Source organism: Struthio camelus, chromosome 7 (genome assembly GCF_040807025.1).
Source record: "Struthio camelus isolate bStrCam1 chromosome 7, bStrCam1.hap1, whole genome shotgun sequence".
NCBI classification, from domain to species: Eukaryota; Metazoa; Chordata; class Aves; order Struthioniformes; family Struthionidae; genus Struthio; species Struthio camelus.
In genome coordinates, this window is record NC_090948.1 from 40,633,235 (window position 1) to 40,651,662 (window position 18,428).

General features: G+C 42.7%; 1 protein-coding gene across 10 annotated transcripts in view; it reads right to left on the reverse strand.

Moving 5' to 3' along the window:
- Positions 1–18,428, reverse strand: part of P4HA1 (prolyl 4-hydroxylase subunit alpha 1) — a 42,439-nt gene that overhangs the window by 21,037 nt on the left and 2,974 nt on the right. For 6 of the 10 annotated variants that reach the window (XM_068951011.1, XM_068951009.1, XM_068951006.1 and 3 more), the window contains exons 1-6: positions 17,595–17,833; positions 10,971–11,087; positions 9,993–10,089; positions 7,479–7,630; positions 4,298–4,435; positions 1,227–1,466 (exon numbers count right to left, since the gene is read on the reverse strand). In XM_068951011.1, the coding sequence (XP_068807112.1) occupies positions 1,227–1,466; positions 4,298–4,435; positions 7,479–7,630; positions 9,993–10,089; positions 10,971–11,058 (715 nt within the window). In that variant the 5' untranslated portion in view covers positions 11,059–11,087; positions 17,595–17,833. Of the gene's footprint in view, positions 1–1,226; positions 1,467–4,297; positions 4,436–7,478; positions 7,631–9,992; positions 10,090–10,970; positions 11,088–17,594; positions 17,834–18,428 lie in introns of those variants that run through there. The other 4 variants (XM_009675426.2, XM_009675397.2, XM_009675416.2 and 1 more) reach the window with 1 other exon arrangement.

Here is an 18,428-nt window from a genome sequence, read left to right on the forward strand (position 1 = left end):
TATTGACAAAGAAAAGGACAAGATAACACTAGAAAGCTAACAACTTGCGAAGTAGTGCACAGGAGAGGCTATTTACAAACAGGGGGAAAAACCGGACACACACTACTGCTTTTCACACGGTAATTAGTGAGCTTCTGCTATTCTGGCTGGAGAGCATTCACGGTACAGTTGAAACTTCTAGCTAGTCCATAAGTCATGCTGGCCTGTAGCATGCACATAGACTTACTCCTCTGCAGGAGGATACACGATGAGCTTTCAGAGTTGAGCTTAACTCTTTCACATTTAAGAAACTGCTTCTGGCGAGGCCAGCACCCCACCCTCAGCCTCAGCACTCACAGGGTCCGAGCACTAAGCATGAATAGGTTTTGGTCATTCCAGCCAATACAAGCAGAGAGGGAGGGACAGGGAAATGGGAGCGGACAGGCAGAGAGCTGGGACATCACGACTGGCTTTACACCAAACAACCTCCCTGATGGGAATTAAGATTGCCGGTAACAAAACTTCTAACAGTCACCGCACTTACACAGTTTTGCTTCAGTTCGTTAACAAAGGGTTCTCACTAGCCATTGCTATAAAAAGATTAGATTTGGTTCTAAACTTCCCAAGCCATCTTCTACACAGTGCAGTACTTACAGAAAGATAAATGCATTTGGTATTTCATCAGATGGACAGAATTTTAGCTCATTGTACTGCATTCTGTATTTCTTACTTCTCCAGTTTTTTCAGCTCAAGGGTGCTCAATTTGCATTTAAATGAAAATTTGGAGAGAATCAGATGTTATCCATTTAGTTTCAATTTCATTAATTTTTTTCCTCGCCTGTACTTAAGGGAAAGTAATCTCAACTTATTCTAGAGCACAGGAAAGTAAAATAATAGTAAGAAAACTGATTTCAGACAGTAAAGATTAAAATTGGTCATTAGAAGCCAGGAGGCAAAAGTTACTTCAACAGAACGGAGCAATTGTTAACCATGACGCTTTCTGTCACTGTAGTTTAGAATATAATTGCCCGTTTAAAAGGGCAGCGAAATACGATTTACGGTAGTAATAAGTCTTATTTCATTGAAAGCTACCCCAAGATGTTAATGGTAATATCAGGAACAATCAATTTTTAAAACCCATATACAAGCCAGAACGTAAGACCAGCACCTGCTGTACAACTCAGACGCTAACACCTCCTAGATCATAGAGCTGGACCTTGCTGAGCTGTGCATCTCTCTGGACATACCCAGTTCAAGAAGGCGTTTGGTGAGCCTCACTGCTTTGCTCAGATCCCCTTGCTGATACACGGCGTAACTCAGATAGTCCAGGATGTAGACTTTATCCACAGAAGAAACTTCTCCCTCATCCAACTGTTTCAGAGCTTGTTCCATCCAGAGCTCGGTATGGTAGTAGTCAGCCTCAGTATAGGCAATCTTTCCCAGCTCAAAGCAATCCTCAGCCGTTAAAAAGGATTTGTGCTTTACGCCTATATTAAAGAACCAAACCAAACAAAAAAAACCCCACAGATTTCACACACAATTCTGCACAGATCTTCAGAGCGACATTCAGTTATTCCTTATGCGTCACAGCACAGTTTATTTCTGTTCAGGTTCTAGTCTTAAACATCTGCCGTCTGTGGTGGCTACTTGTTGCGGACTTAAATATTCAGGTTTAAATATTCAACGCCTGGAAAATTTTCATAGCAGAGTATAGAACTGGTTAGACAGAGTTTTCCATTGCCAAAATGCCAGCAACTAGTTTCAAGGTCTTTACGATTAAGGAAATAAGATAAATAAATAAATAAACCCTCCTTCCCCCAAATCCCCAACTTGTTGAGCAGGAGCAACAGTGACCCAAATACAAAGTTGCAGAAATCCGTTTCCAAAGATTTTGTATGATTGTTTTCGAAACGTTACTGCAGCACATCTTGCTAGGAACTACTTAGCAGGGGAAGGGAAAGAAAAGAGTAGTCAGTAAAAGCCCAGCTGCCGAAGATTTTGAAGTAAATCATTTTTAGAAACATTTTAAAGGACCTCTGAGAGATTAAAGCTCTAGTAGGCAAATTACAGATTCCTATTTTGGCCACTGCAAATTAAGGCCCACTGAAAAACCAAATTTAATCTTGTAAAAAGGAACCAAAATATCTATGAGATAATGAAAAAAAGCAAATTCAGTCAGGCACAGAAGCAATTTTTTTCTTGTTCAACACCTGCCAGTTTTACAGCTAAAGTTATATTGCTAACCACTTAATAAATCCTGAATTTCTAACACCAGCTCCCAGCTGTGTTTTGGCAGGTGTAATTTTCTATTGAAGACAAGCCTTCAGACGTTAAATAGCTGAAGAGACAGCCCACAAAAAGGGGCGTTCCACAGAAAAACTTCGTTTCTGCTCATTAGTTGAACATCTGGTGCTCTACCCTGTATCCTGTTTCAGGTTCTGGAACCTGAAGAGACCTGCAAACTCTAAGGTAATGCAAAGATTAGATAATCTGGTAAGGGGATGGTGGAGGGGCACAGACAAAGAGATCCTCTGGAACGAGTAAAGGCTGCAGAAGCAGCTTAACATCTACAGATGAGGACTTAAAAGGGTGCTTAAAATAGCAGTAATCAAATAGCACTGATAATTAGTATAAAGAAACAAGGTAACGTGTAATGCAGGAAGTCAAAAAGAGAATTAACCAATAATAATAATGTGACAGTAATAGTTGTATAATAAGCAAATGAGAGTCGTTAAGAATCTGATCAAAACTTGGCCACCGAGCAATAGAAATTCCCTGGGAAAGAAGACAAAGAACACAAGTGAGCGCGTGGTATGTTCCACCCTGCCGCCTTGAAAGCCAAAACAGCAAACTATTTTCTTTTACGCTCTAGAACTTTTGATTGTGCAATTAGACTATTTTTATACACAGTTTGGACTGTGCAGTGATTCAAAAGAAGCAATAAGCTACTGTCCACCCGCTTTGTATTTTTGTGCTGTTATCAGAAAAAAATGAACTTATTTCTGTAGTAGAATGAAACTGTAAGTCTTTGAGACAAAGTCTTCAACTCAGCTCGAAAGCAAGGTTATACCTCCTAACATATAAAGCCAACTACTTTTAATTTCATTAGACATCTGACCACAATGAGTGTTTGTGAAAAAACACGGATTGTACAGCACAGATTTCCGGCCAGTTGGCACAGCAGTATTTTTGAACAGAGGAAATTAGAGAAAAACTGGCCGAGAAAGAGTCTTCTAACAAAAAAGAAGTGTGTTTCTCCTGCTTATAAACATTATCTTAGGTAAAGCCACATAAGTGCCAGTGTTTTGTATGTGCACCATATGTTCCCATTTTCTTTCTCCCAGGTTATACACACTACAAAACTTAAGCTCAAAGAAACTTAAGTCACTTAACATTTTACCACTCCCAACCTAAAAGGTTCATCTTATCACTGAGAGGGAAAGGAATGATAAAACAAGTTTTGTTAAAATGCATTACAGTGTGCTATAAAACTAAGTACCTGCCAGTATACAGCTAGCTTAACAACAAGGAAAATACTCACCCAAGCAAGATTTTATTCCTAGTGATTTTACTAAGACCTATTAGCACTAAATTCTCTTACCATAAATAGAAGAAAGACGCAGACTTCAACTAAGGCTTTTTTTTTTTTTAATCACTTATTCAAGCAATGAACTTGTTTTTACCCACTGAATTAAATTTAAGGCATGCATTTAAGGTCTTGTATTCAGGTAAGAATGCATATTCAGGCCAGGCTAATCATGATATTTCAAGTAAGACAAGAAGCAGGCATACAAATGGAAAAAAAAAATTCACTTACAAGTCTAAATAGCAATTTTCAAGTTCTAGCACAAGCAGACCACGAGTATGTGAGGAGAGCGAAGAGAACGAAAGTGAAGTCTAAATTCAGAACGAACCTCGTATTCTGTGCAATACTTGTACCACAGCAACCTGAAAGACAGTGTGCTAGCAGTAGAAAGCCCATCAGGCAGCAAAGCCGAGGGAATGTACTTTCCAAAAGAACCACCATAAGGATAGACCTGTCAGTATGCCAAGGATGGGTCCCTGGGTTCCTCTCCACCGGTTCAGTCTGAAGCAACAGGCTCTCTCCTGAACTGTGGCAGAGTTAAAAATTACACCTATGTCAGCCTGTATTCAACTACCCACATCACACCACTTTTCAGCCAGCTCAAATGTTTTTCTCGTCCTGGTACCTTCACGCTACGCAACTACACAAGAGGAAAAGAAGTCAAGGGATTTGTAATCAGGACATTTAGTAAGTTCACAAGTGTCTTCTGAAAATAACGTAGATTAATCTTACCTGGGAGATTGCCTCTTGAGAGGGTGTCTGTATCCAAATTGTACGTGTCTTGAAGCCGCAAGAGAGCTTTTGCAGCACCAGTCTGATCTTCATCATTTGGGAAAAACTGGCGCTGGATAGTCATGTTGGAGATAAAGCCTGGGAAGACAGGGAAACACTTGGCCTTTTTTGTCCTAAGAATTCAGTTCAGAACATTATGTCAAAAATGACTCCCTACTCTAATAAAAAAAAAAAAAAGAGTATAACAGAATAAAATCAAATAAATTTACATATAACAAAAAGACCTCCACCACATGGAGAACATTACAGATACCGTACTGACAGTTTCTGTAACCGTTCCACTCAAACCTTCTTCCAGAAGATTTTCTGTTCAGTATCACTGAACTTGCAAATAATTTAGGACAGAAAAAAACAATCACCAAGGAATAACAGTGCAAAGATTAAGGCTGGTCAGTATGAAGATGAAAATAAAATGCTGCCATCTACCCTCAAACAGCTGTTGACAGGACTTTAAGCAAATAATCAGGCGCTAGGAGCCTAACTGCTTTTTTGTAGACTTGGACATTAACCTATTTACATACAAACTTGAGAAAGATCCAAAGGTAAAGAGATTTCTCAAGAAAGTTTCTCATTTTCACAAAACTCAAAATACAACTAGAGACACATTTTGAAACGCTGAGCATTTCGATTGTTTTCAGAAAAGACAGCAAAGGAACACCAAAAAGAAAACCTAGCCATTTGTTTGCTTGTATTTGTTTTTGACAGGAGCACTAAGGGTGAAGTTTTGGGAACAAAAAGGCAAGCAGGTTCTACAAAATAAAGCAATATTCTCTCCAGGAACCAATCCCCAGTCATCAGAGTTGCAGGTAAACATCTACTGTGAAATCCCAACAATTGCAATCAATTGTAGATCCTATAAACATCTAAAGGTCCAGGATTCCCCCACAACAACTTAATTATATTCTCTCCAATTGTAAGAACCGTCCTTTTGGCATCTCAAAAATATTCATTATTAATATTAGCTTTTCTTTGCCAAACCGATGAGAAAAGAGAAACACAAGGGGAAGGATGGTGTATCTACTGTATTTCCAACCACATGATTCCTTATGCTGCTTGCATAAGCTGCGCTGCAGAGCGCTTCCATATCCTTTCTACATTAGAGGAAATCTATCCATAATTTTATTCCAATGTGGACAAGCACTACCTTTGTAGGGAGACTTAACTCATAAGGGAGGGGAAAAGAGACGTCTCCAAATATAGAATTTGTTCCGTCTCCCACGTTTTTTCATTGGGACAAAACATTGAACCAAGATCAACTTCAAGCTCATACTCCTCAAATTTATAATAGAGTTTGCCAGCCACGCTGCAGACGTTTCGTAACGGGAATTTCAAGAGATACGCCGTCATGAAAGCATTCTTTATACGCTCCTGTGAACACATACACAATCACTCCTATTCCTTTCATTTGAAGCGCCCCTCCTGTAGAGCTAATGCATTATCCTCTCTTCAGTGGGAGAACGGCCTCTATTTTTCCCCTTCTGCTTCTCCACGATTAAGACGGCCTCTATTTTTCCCCTTCTGCTTCTCCACGATTAAGACGCTTATGGGCCATTTGCGCTGACGAGGTAAAGAGAGCTCTGCAAAACCAGGAGGTCACTGGGAGGAGGCAGAATAAGCATCCTCACGTGAGGAGACAGCAAAAGAGTTTGCCAAGGAGAAAAGTTGCCTCTGCAAAAATGTCTGAGCGTCTGTCAGACGTTTTCACAGAAGCAACTTTTCTCCTTGACATACTCTTTTGTCCTTAGATCTAGAAGCACAGCAGGCTTTATAACTTTACCACGCCAAAGGGTGGTACCGCTAAGACGCCTATCAAGTGCATCTAATATCTGCCAGTTTGAAAACTAAGCAGCATAATCAAAACCAAACAAATGTAGTTCCAAGTAATAAAAGGGTAATACACAGAACTTAGCTGCAAAGCCATTAAAAAAAAAATGAACTGGCTGAATTTGTCATTTCTGCCGCATTGAGTAGACCTTTTTAACCATTCTGACTTCATGACGTTATCTGTTTAGGACGAGGTTTCCTGCTCAAAAAGAAAACAATCTCCTTCCACTCCTTTGCATCCTTTCTTTTACAGCATTATGATTCTCCCAATATTTTCCCCTTTCCTGAAAATGTTCATAAACCAAAATGGTCTACTTTTCTCTCCCACCCCATCCCTCTTTTTTTTTTCCTCTCCCTTCAGAAGGGCGCAAGTTGCATTGGTCCAAATTTCTGGCATGCAGGTGAAGAGCCTTTTCAGTTAGAACATTCGCTCACCCACAGCAACAACCGTCAAGCTGAATATGCTGAATTCTTATTAGAGACTATCCACCTCCCTTTTTTTTTTTCTCCCCTGAAAGCTCAGCTTTTTGCTATTTCTTACTACAAACCTACACTTGGTACTAGTTAGTTGTTGACATAATTTTCATAGGCCAAACAATTATCCCAAATTCCTGGCTGCTGAAAGTCTCTTCCATAGTCATCTGCTGTTTTATGCCCTCTTCCCTAGCAAAGAGCTTCCACTCTTTCTGAGGAAAAAAGGCAGCAAAGTACAATTAACGCTAATTCGTATCAGTTTCACCAACACTCAGTCTCTGCCAACATTCAGGTTTCACATGATCACACCTTAACAAGACCACAAGCCACAGCACCTGACTACTCAGACAGGCCCACACATCTTGCACTTGGAAGGTACTTTTTTTCCCCACGCTTTTTCTGTTTTCAATTAAAGTCGGGGTTTCACAGAAGTTTGACAGCATGCTTCCACAGAAAAATCTCTTTTCATCCTGCAAAATTAAGTTACCAAATTTAGAGGTAAAACTCTCTAACAGACTAGATTATATGGAGTGGGAGAGCAGATGAAGCGATCCTGATCTCTTGCAATCCCCGATCTCTTGCAAAATGTAAAGCCTCCATGGAGATGACGCTCTAAATATCACAGTTCCGCGGAACTCTTTTAGGGCTCAAATTATAGTACTTCGACAGTAAAGTAGAAGATCTTCTAGAGTGTTTGTGTGTTTTAATGAAGGCATCTTAAAAATAGAGCTAAAAGTCCAGTTCAGCCTGTGACATACAAAAGACATAAGTCAAACAACTGCACTTACGATAGGATCACTGTTTGGACTGCAGACATACTTACCATCTGACATGTCCTTCAGAACCAGGTTCTCCAGCTCACCCCACTCTGTGTTAAGCCGCTTCATCAACTTGAATGCATTTACAGGATGTCCCAAAAATCCCTCTGGGTCTTTTGTAGCAGTATCTGTCAGCTGATCCAATTTCTCTGCCCATCTATAGTGAAAAGATGTACTAATTATAGTTTCATTTAAAAGTCTTCCGCTGTACTACAGAACTACTCAACACTCGGCTAGCAAAAAACTCAAGACAACAGTGCAGGCTTTCATGTTATCTTCTGTGTAAAGCTCTTCTGGCAGAAACAAAAAGGCCTTTTTTTATTTTGGAAAAAATCCTCTTCCTCAGCTGCAGCTTATGTTTTAAACTTGTGTTGCTCTTGTGATCTTTGCTGCAACATTGCTGAAAGAACCCCTTCCTACAAACACCAAACGAAGCGTGCCAGCAGATCCATTATGAGTTTTCACGCAGGACTAGTCAAATACAAAGCTTCACCCGCGTTTTTGGTCATGTATTTTTAAACGCACTTTTTCTACAGTTTACAAAAAGGTAGTTCAAAATACACGTCCCAAATTATTTTACTTTGAGACACTCAAATCTGTGCTAAGCTCCTCGCCTCCCACCACAAAACGGCTTTCCATATTATGAACTTACGTGAAAGAAAACACGGCTCTTGCGCTCCCAAACAAGAAGCCTCAATCAACCCAGTGATGCTATAGCTCCGTCTTGACAAATGTCCCTAATTCTTTCAGTGACATAAGCCATTCACAACTCCAATTCATTCAGAAATAAGCAAACCTTTCAACAGCTACTGCTGTTCACCTGCCTGTCACTCTAATGGAAGCATCCAGTGTACTCGAGTCCCAAGTCAACAGGCCCATCAGTCATGCCAAGAGCAACAGCACTATGCTATGTCTGCAAAACAGCCAAGTTCCCTCTCGCTATCCAAAGCGACGCAGATCTAGAACATAAAGACCTATGTTCATACGTTGTAAAGACAACATCCTGAACACAGGATAAAATAACGTGTAAAAAAGCCACACTCCACAGAGAGTATCAGGCATCAACATTAATATAAAGCAAATACAGAATCTGTAGCCTGCAGGGGACTCTCTACATGGGCTGGCAATCAGCTTGCTCCAAAACTCGGTATGCCCAAATTAAGTTCCCGTGCTTTACTCGATGCAGGTAAACGTTTAATTTCCCAACTGTTAAGCGCATGACTGCATTCAGTCTTCCCCCATGATTTTCAAATGGTTCCCTACCATCTGACAGCCCCAGCCTGTGGTTCTTATCAGGAGCAAAGGGACAGACAGTATTATCTCCAGGAATCAATATATTCTGAAGCAGAGGGCTCAAAGTGCTCCTGTGGAACAATTGCAGCTTCTAACAAGCTGAACACTGAAGAGAATAATTTCAAGAAATCCACTGCACACTTCCCACTGCATGACTATCAAACTTACAGAGTAGCTAAAAGTCACTGCTGTAAGCCACAACCACAAGGTTAAGATTTCTTCCGAGTTGCTTCTGTTTCAGAAGAACTCCACCACAAGCCACCCACAAAGGTGTAAGACATCTTCCTCATTTCAGTACATTACTTTCATTTTTGGCTTTTTTTTTTTTTTAAATATACTTAAGTCAATAGAAACTACCACTATCTTTCAGCTAGAGAACAGAGCCTCAAAAATGCTGTGATTTTTTTTTCCAGTTTCTTCCATCTCCGAGACAGTTATTTTAACTTTTTTGTCCTGACAGTGGACACCTCTAATATAATAAACACACAGCTGTGATGCTTATACGATGAACTGTATTTATATGTTTTTGGCTGTCCGATCTGTATACCAGGAACGCGTCCAGTTCAGTGATGCAAAAATCTTATTTTCTAGTTCTGATAAAGTCTGAGATACTGGGTTCTGGTCCTCAGACCTACAGAGCTGACCAGTGTAGTAACTGCAATGGTCAGGGCTCTCAGTTTTTTTTTTTTTTTTAAAAGCAGTAAAGAAGTTTTATTTTGCTTTATTTTAGTTATAAACCAAAAAATAACACACAAAAAGAGACTCTGTTCTTATAGCAATTTACTACTACTCACTGGTAAGTCCCCTTCTAGCTTAAACACTCCTGAACAACACAACCAACACCAACAGCTTTTAGAGCTTTTACATCTAGTGCATCGTTGCAGTTTTCGTAACACACCTCTAGAGATTTCTTGGTTTTCAGGTGCCACTAAGCAGAGATCGTCTTTCAAAGACTTACATCCCTTCAGGAATTACGTGCGAGGAATCCTGACAGTGAGGATATCATACAGAAAAGCAAGCTGATGAGATTTCACCATTAGAAAGCTGCACAAAACAAATCACTGGCTTGGGGATAACAATTTAGGACAAAAAATGAGCAAAACCTGTTAGTTAATCTTTGCCCCAGAGGCTAAATTCCTCAAACTTAGTCAGCCTTGGTAAGTACTTTTTACAGTAAGGGTGGACTCAAATTATTAACCATTAGCATTAAGAAACAAATTGCTTACTTTTTGATCTGCTCCAGCTTGCTCTCCTCTGCCTTGATATAATCTTTCAGTGATACCACCAGATCTTTTTCTGTATTAATTAAGTCTGTCATATGACCTAGAAAATAAATCAACAGTTTGGTTAGACAAGGAGAAACAGAAACTGAGAACTGAAAATAGAGTTCTTCCTCCTTTCTACTCTTCCCTCCCCAAAGTACTTCTGTATTCCAAGATGCCTGAAGCAGCATTTGAATAAGCCTTTTTTTTTTTGAAGGAGAAAACCTCATGCTGGACAAAGCTTGTTGCCATGGAAATTAACACAGTATTCACAAATTTATTATTAGAACTAATTTAGGATTCATTTGAAAAAGGAAGTAGGTTGCAACTGAGTAATCTTTCATCCAAGCAGATATAATGTAGAGCAAATAATGACAAAGCTACACAAATATACAAAGGCTTCACGTTTGACATACAACACTGGCCCTTTTTTTTATTTTTAAGATTATTTACATGACTTCAACGGATCCCCTAACAGTCTCTCAGTTCATAATTGCTTCCTTCCCTGCAAGCAGGCAGCTGAACTGGTTTACTGTGAAGAGAGAAACTTCACGTCTTCAGTTGCGTGCGTTACGTGCTACTAGAACACAGGAGAGGGGGACTCTGCCATATCGGTATCATCATACACCCTCAACAGTTGTTTCACTTTCCTCTACATAGGTGCAATAGTCTAAATCAACATTTTGTTTAAAATTCAATACCTTTAAGAACGCACAACGCATGCAAACCCTAGCTCTCTCTTTGGACTAACTGGACTGACTTAAGTAAAAGCATATTTCTCCCCAAAGTAACAAGTCAAACAGATCATAAGAACTAATGAGTGGATTTAGTTCTGTCCTGACTACAGCCTTGTGCTCCATCAGCTCATCATTGCTGAATGAGTTTGAGAGCCGTAAAGAAATTCTTTCAGCTATGTACTATACACACCCAAGTAGGTCTTACCAATGGAAGTGAAGAAGTCCGTATGGGCATAAGAAAAAGGCAGTAGAAATCCAAGGGCTACAATATACCAAATCTTGTTGAATGCCATAGTTCAATAGCTGCCACCTCACCAGGTACCTAGGAAAGAAACAAAGTAGGTAAAACTTCCCCATTCAGAGATTCGAATCTACCTGTGAAAGAGACAGCTTATTGTCTCAGGACTGCCACTAGTTCTTCAAGCAGCAGAATTTTAGTAACAGAGGTTCACCAACCAGCAATCCGTTCTTCTTTTATAGTTCTACCCTTCATAAGTTTGAGCACAGAAGCTCTCACAGAGGTCTGACTCCATTCTGCAAGACATCCTTGTGGTATTGTTGCCTTGTGCAACAGGAGAAAGAAAGAATAGCTTGGAGACAGGGTCATCACAGGTATTCGTCATCTTTTTGACAGCTAAGAAACACTGCAGATAGAGGTGTATCACAAAAAGCACCAAAAAGAAAAAACCAAGACTCCTAAAACCAAATGCTGAAGAAAATCATAATAAGAAGTTACCATACATGACATCAAGTTCATCCACCCACTGGAAAAACAGTTGCTTCTGATGAGTCAAAAAGACGCCTTGTGGAAGAGGTATAAATAAAACCCCTGTACAATCAGTCCACAGAATAAGATACTTGCATGCTCCTGCTCTTCAGCCAGCATCCACTTCCGAACGCCCACCTAGATGCAAAAGGTTACTCTGCTGGCTGATTCAAAGTCAGTCCTTAGATGATTCTATAACAGACATATCAGCCCGTGCTTTCTCCCATGAACAGCTACCAAGTTCATGGCCTTTCAGGATCCTGAACCTTCACAACGGCCTAGGAGTTCCTCAGTAACGCATACTTTAAATGTTCTCTTGGAATTCACAAGATATGAGTTTTTCATATGCAAAAGTCTGTTCAACCTCTCAAGTATAGTATCTCCTCTGATAAATTAAAACAACTGTAGGTACTAACAGAAACTGTTTTACAACTCTTCCAGAGGCAAGACCTCATGAAAAATCTTCTACTCCCCCAAAGAAACATCCCAAAGTCAGTCCAGAAAGCTACAGAATCGCTCATCTGTTGAGGGAAGAAAGCAGCATGCTTTTGATTGAACTGACAGTACTCGTAGCGTTCAACAGAAAATCAGGTGTGCCATTCACATAAGGCGCAAATAAAATGAGAAAAGTGCAAAAATCACACCTGAAGAAAAATCACTCATCCCACAATACTCTCAGGACATCAGATTGCAGTGTCATCTTCTCTTATTGCACATTAAGGGTCATCAAGCAATTCATGCCTTTCCTTTTCATCTCTAGCACTACAGAAAGACAGATACACAGATTTGGATTTACTGAGTCTGTGGACTGCTTCTTGGGCAGGACAAGAGCAGTGTCACTGGCGCAAACAGGAACAAGAGGAAACTCACAAGCGCCTAGCAGAGCAGGGCGGTCTCAAACTCTTGCAAACCATCTGAAACCTCCATGACCAAAACCCACAGATTTACCAGCAAAAGGAAAGCTGTAAAGTAAAAACGCGGAGAGGGAAAGCCTGGAGCCCTGCTTTTTTCCCCAGTCGAGTCAGAGGCCTCAGTGCCACAAACGCTCTAAACCAGCACTTTGTCCACAGTCGCTTCTACAGAAAGGAAGCTTTCTCACAGGGAGATTTACTTTCACTTTCTACTTCAAAGCTGCATCCACATGCACAGGGACAGTGAGGTGTACCTGAGCTCCCAGTAAAAAAAAAACTGCTCCATTTCCTGCTTTGCTTTCCAGAAAGCCGAGGACCTGCTGCTCATTCAGCACTCAAGCAAACACATCCATGAATCCATTACAAAGCACAGTTCTACTACACAATAAATATTTTCTAGTGTTATCAGTACTCAGAATTAATCGAGCTGTTTATTGCGCTCAATAAAACACAAGGAGGCCATCATCCAAGTTACTTTAGTATTAATCAAGATGAAACCTTAAAAAAAGAAAAATATACTATGAGAAAAGATATCTCCTCTCTACCAAGTGGCTTAGTGTCAGTCTTCCACCTAGCAAGACAGAACAATGTCTTAAAGCCCGAGGGGTAACGTGCTTTGGAAACAGTTTTTCCTCTTCTTTACAAGGACAGCAGTTAAGCACTGGAACAGGCTGCCCAGAGAAAACGGCTTTTCTCTTCTTGGGAGAGTGTCAAAACTCAATAGGATAAGTCCCCCTGCAACCTAACCTCCAAGCTCACCCAACTTTAAGCAGGGGGTTAGACAGGATGACCTCCACCTTCATTTTCTCTTTCATTTCAGTCTTCAGCTTCTCTGTCACTTGCGAGGACTGACAAACTTTCAGTCACGCCCAACCGCTTCCCTCCCAGCTGGAATTCAGGTAGTTGGAAAGGGAGCCCAAGGCAGCGGTCAGCCAAGCTTTCACTGCCCTAACAACAGTTGCTAAGTAGCACAGCTTTTAAAAGGACCAGCTACAGGTTCCCAAATCAACAAAAACAAAACTCAGTTAACACAGATGCTGGAAATCTCTTAGACACGCAGGCTGCCAAGTAAAGTAGGCTTATTTTTTTTCCTATCACTGACATGAAGTAAATCAAGATGAAAATCCTCTCTACGTTATTCCTGTCTAGTCTGACTCTCCTCCTCAACTGTCCCTCAGGCAAGTGCAAAGATAGTAGTTCAGCAGCTTACAGAGGAGGGAATCTACTGCCCACATAGAGAAGAAATGATTTTACTCCTGATTTCAGTGGGAGTCAGGCTGATAGCTGTAAACCACAAGTTTCCTGACTTTCTATACAAAGTATGTTTGCTAAGCTTTGAAACAGTGAAACACGGCAGAGCAAAACACACACACACAAGCTCACTCGGGAAATAGCAAAAAACAAGCAAATATGAAATAACATATATATGCAATTAAGATAAAGCTGCAATTGGAAAAACCGTACTGCCAAACGTGGCATAGCATTCCATAGCAGGGATGGACAAAAAATGCCACTTCCTACGTTGAAGCTCAAGATTTCTCCTTGAGCTCTTGTATAGTCTTCATCTTTGCTCTGCAAGGGGAAACAGGATTGCAAGAGACGCATCAGAACGGGTGCGCATGTAGCATCCATGCAAGCAGAAAGGAAGAGCAAAGTTAAGACAAACTACAGAGACTGATACAACCTCAAAACCACCAAAGTTGCACTGATTGGTGACCAAAAACCAAAGTGTTTGTCTGAATGTGCTTTTTATACAGCCACCAACACCACCAATTCCAAGCTCCCAGGTGCCTACCAGGACCCAGAAAGTAAGAAGCGACAGATGAAAAATGGAAACTGAGGGTGTACTCGCATATGAGATTATGATGCTCACTGCAATGAGTTCACCCTACGAACAGGGTTCAAGGGTTATTATCGTGTGACACGACATGCTTGGAAATATCACTCAAAATGAAATACTTAGGAGATTTGGGAAAGTTCTTAAGCATCAGGAGTAGTTAATTCCCATCATTCTTTAGCAGTCTCGGTACCGAAACGCAGGAATTCAATTATCTAAGTTCTCTGTCGGGTAGTATTTAAAGGCTGATTTTAATTCCAGATCTAAGCGGTGAGAGAAGAAAGCAGATTTTCTACAACTGCTACTAACACAAGAACATAGGATGTTTTAAGCATCTTTTTACTGTCAAAGTTGCAACGTAAGTACCACTTTGAAGAAGTCTGCCGATTAGTGATATTTTTCTAATTTTTTTTACTGGTTGGTAGTACAAATAAAGGACTTCGTGTTCCTACTTTTATTTGAAAGGGATAAAAAAAAAAACAGCCAATATACTACATCTCTGAGATCTTCAAGCCCCTCTCTTTCTGCAAGACAGAAGCTTTTTCCAATAAGGGATAAGAATCAATTTTAGAGTCAAAGTAGCTGATAAATGTATTTTAAGTTTCATTTATCACTACCTTGTATGGAAGTCAGCATTCAAGATATTCTGACTATAAAACCGGAATGTCTGTACACAGATTTGTTCCTAAGAAACTAAAGCAAGTTTCTCCTTGTTTCTTCCAGCCTAAGACTGAATGGACACAGTCCTTTCACAGCCCACTAGTTTTAACTTTCTAAGTCATGTCAAATAACACTGGCACTGCAGTGCAGCACTTATCTTTTTAGACACAACAAGCAGAAGGCTATCCTTCTAGCTATACTCTGCTAATCCTTGAGCAGAGAATTTAAGAGATGCACAGAATGTTTTCAGATATTAAAAGTAATTATAAAGAAAAAAGGAAAGTTCCAATGATCAGCAGCTCTACAGCTGAAGAACAGTAACAGATAAAAGTTATTTTAGGCTAAAGTTCTAGCCCAGCAGGTTGCTCTGCAACAGCAGAAAGCTTATTCATCTTTTGAGAGGAACACTGAAGTTACTGGAATAATATCGCCTAGAAACACACAGTACAAGCGACAACAAAGATATTGTTTCAGCACAGACTTTATTCACGGTCTTTCTTCTGTTAAATATACTCCGTTCATAAAGTTTTTCAACAAGTATACCGTGTTGCACCACTTTCAAAAACAAACAAACAAAGAGGTGTTTCTTTATCTGTTTCGATCTCAACACGTAGGTAGAATCCTCCCCTCCCACAAACCTGTGTTTATCTTCATTCCTTCTGTGGGGTTGGTCATTACTTGTCATTTGTGTTTATCAAACTGCCCCAGATATATTCTAATCTGTGTGCAGGCCTCAAAATAGTTTCAAAAGCTAGAATTTAAAACCACTCATTATGCAGCAATGTTTAAATCTATAGGTCAGAGATCTTCTCTCTCTTTTAGCTCCACATATAGGTCTCAATGCATATATCCACTCTGTAGTTCAAGACAAGTCTCTGCAGCAGCTCCTGGCTCCATACTACCACCTTAGTTGTGCCAGCAAAAGGCCCATCACTTGTGGGGCTCCACACTGAATTAGCAAAGGGAAGTAATCCACACCAAATAGCTATTTCTTACTGGGAGATGAGGAAGTGATTCTTCCTCCCTCACGCTTCCACTATGGTTTGCTATGCGACAGCACAAGCAGATGTACTAGCACTGACTGGGAACTGCTCTGAACAGTACTGCCTCTAGAAGTAGTTCTTCAAACGGTGCTTCTCTTCAGTAGCTAAATGAGTTACAGCTAGAACAGATGTGCGCACCTATACCACAAACACAGGAACAGCAGAGTTAACACTCTTAACACGGCCAGATTTAGGCATATCCCTGTTACTTCGACTCCAGAGGGCAGGGAGAGGGAAATCAGGACCAATTTTGTCAGCACCTAATTAAGGAGCACTGCAAAGTAGTCTGGGTCCAATCCAAGCATTTATAGCACAGTTAAGACATTCAAACGCATCCAACAATGATCCAAAAGTAGCACTGGGCACAGAACAGCAAAACAGACACCATCTCTTATCCCGAAAAGCAGGCCTTTGCTTCCTGAACAAATTGGGAAGTTATTACCTTTACTATCCACCCCTGCCAGAGTATGGTTTGCATGCTCGCTTGAATGGTCTTCTCAGAAACTGTATTTAACGTACGTCTGCTTGTTATAACTGATAGCTTCTTTCTAGTACTAAAACCTTGAGCTCAGGCTCTTTACTTAACCTAAGTAGGTGAATACTTAAGCACTCATGAGCCTCTGCAACTCCTGTTCTTGAATTCAGCAGGGAAAAAAAACCCACATCAAACTGAATGCTGGGTAATCCTTTACACGTCAGTAAGACCTTTCCACAAGCCCGAACTCTCTTTCCTCTACGGGCATGCAGCTTTTCAGGTAAGCTGTAAACAAAACTCACTCTAACCATATTTGACGTTCTTACTGTCTCTTCATTTAACGCCATCAAGACACCATGCTGCAATTCCCCCTCCAGCCAAGTTAATCCCTCCTATCGAGATACCTGCTCAAGGGTGTACTTTCCTGCAGGTTACTCGAGATGTAAAACAGGTTTTACACAACGTAGGTGACTTGCTCTGACCCAAAGCAGTAGCGAGTATTCCAGACCAGCCTTATTCCTCCTAAGGCGGGTGCTGGATGCGGTGCTGGCCACGTCCAGCACCCACAGCTGCAAACCCAGAGCGCAACGCTGAGACAACTGGCGCAGTCCCCTCAGCGCTCGTGCGAAGTACCTCACGGGTTTCTCCAGCCTCGAAATTACTTGCGCCGGTACCGCAGCGCCCGTACGTTCCCCAGACGGCGCAACTAAGCCGGTGGGCGGTTGCCCCCAGCTCCCTCCTAGCTCAGCCCCAGCAGCCGCCGCCCGAGAAGCCCCGGAGGCGGAGACCCCCCGGCAGCGGGGGGGGGGGGGGGGGGGGGGGGGGGGGGGCGCCCGCCAGGCAGCGGCGGCCACCGCCCGCGGAAACGCCTGGAGCCCGCCGACAGCGCCGCCGCCGCCGCGGCCCTCCCTGCGGCGCCCTCCCCCCACCCCACCCCGGCTCCCGTTGCGTAACGGCCGCCGCCGGGACACCGGCCGCGCGGCGCGCCTGCCACGTATCGCACCCCCCTTCCCCCCCCCCCCCACACACAACGGCGCGCGGGCGGCCCCGCCGCCACCGGCCGGGAAGGGGGGCGGGGGGGGGGGCGAGGGCAGCCCCCGCCGCGGGGCGGGGCGGGGGGCAGGACGACGGCCTCACCTGAGGGAAGGGCGGCGGCGGCGGTCGGGACGGGACGGCAGGGCAGGGGCCGCGCCGCTCTAACGGCTACGCCGCGAGCCGCCGAGTGGCGTAACCGACGGCGCGCGCCGGGCCCCGCCGCGCCTTTTATAGGCGCGCAGGCCACGCCCCCTCCCGGCCCGCGCGAGGGTGGGCAGGGGGGCGGCCGGCCGCCAGCCGCCGCGCTACGTGAGCTCGGTCACAGCGGCGCCCGCCGCACTGCGCACGCGCCGCCGCCGCCGCCGCTCCACGTGGGCGCGGGCTGCCCCCGAGAAAAGAAACGCAAACGCTTTCTTCCTTTATTTGTTTAACAGCGCGGAGGAGACGATGCCGCAGAGGCAGGGACTTTTATAAGCATTTTTTCCCCTTTCTTTTTAGAGACGGGCTTTGACGAAAGAGCGATCTCCTTACTCGCCCAGCCAGCCCCGACCCTCCTTTGCGCGGCTGGTGTTTCTGGCTACAGCCAACTGGAAAGCTGTCGCGACAGTCTTTACACGATCCTGACAAAGACTCAGGAGGGGACAATCCCAGAGCCTTCTTTAAAAGCTGTTCCTGGGGAGCAGGGAAGCGCACGGGCCAGACGCAGCAAATAGCGGGGTCGCTTTAGTCTCGCTTAAGACCACCTCCTTCATAAGGAGGGACTGGCGGTTGCAGCGTGACCCACGGCTAACATTTCTTCCCTGTACCCAAGTTGTCAGCTAACCTTCAGTTCACACAACAACGTCTTCCGAAGAGCAAACGCCACAACGCTGCGCGGTATGCCCCGTCTCGCAGAGAAGCGTGAGATGTGACATAGAAACAAACAACAGTGCTTAA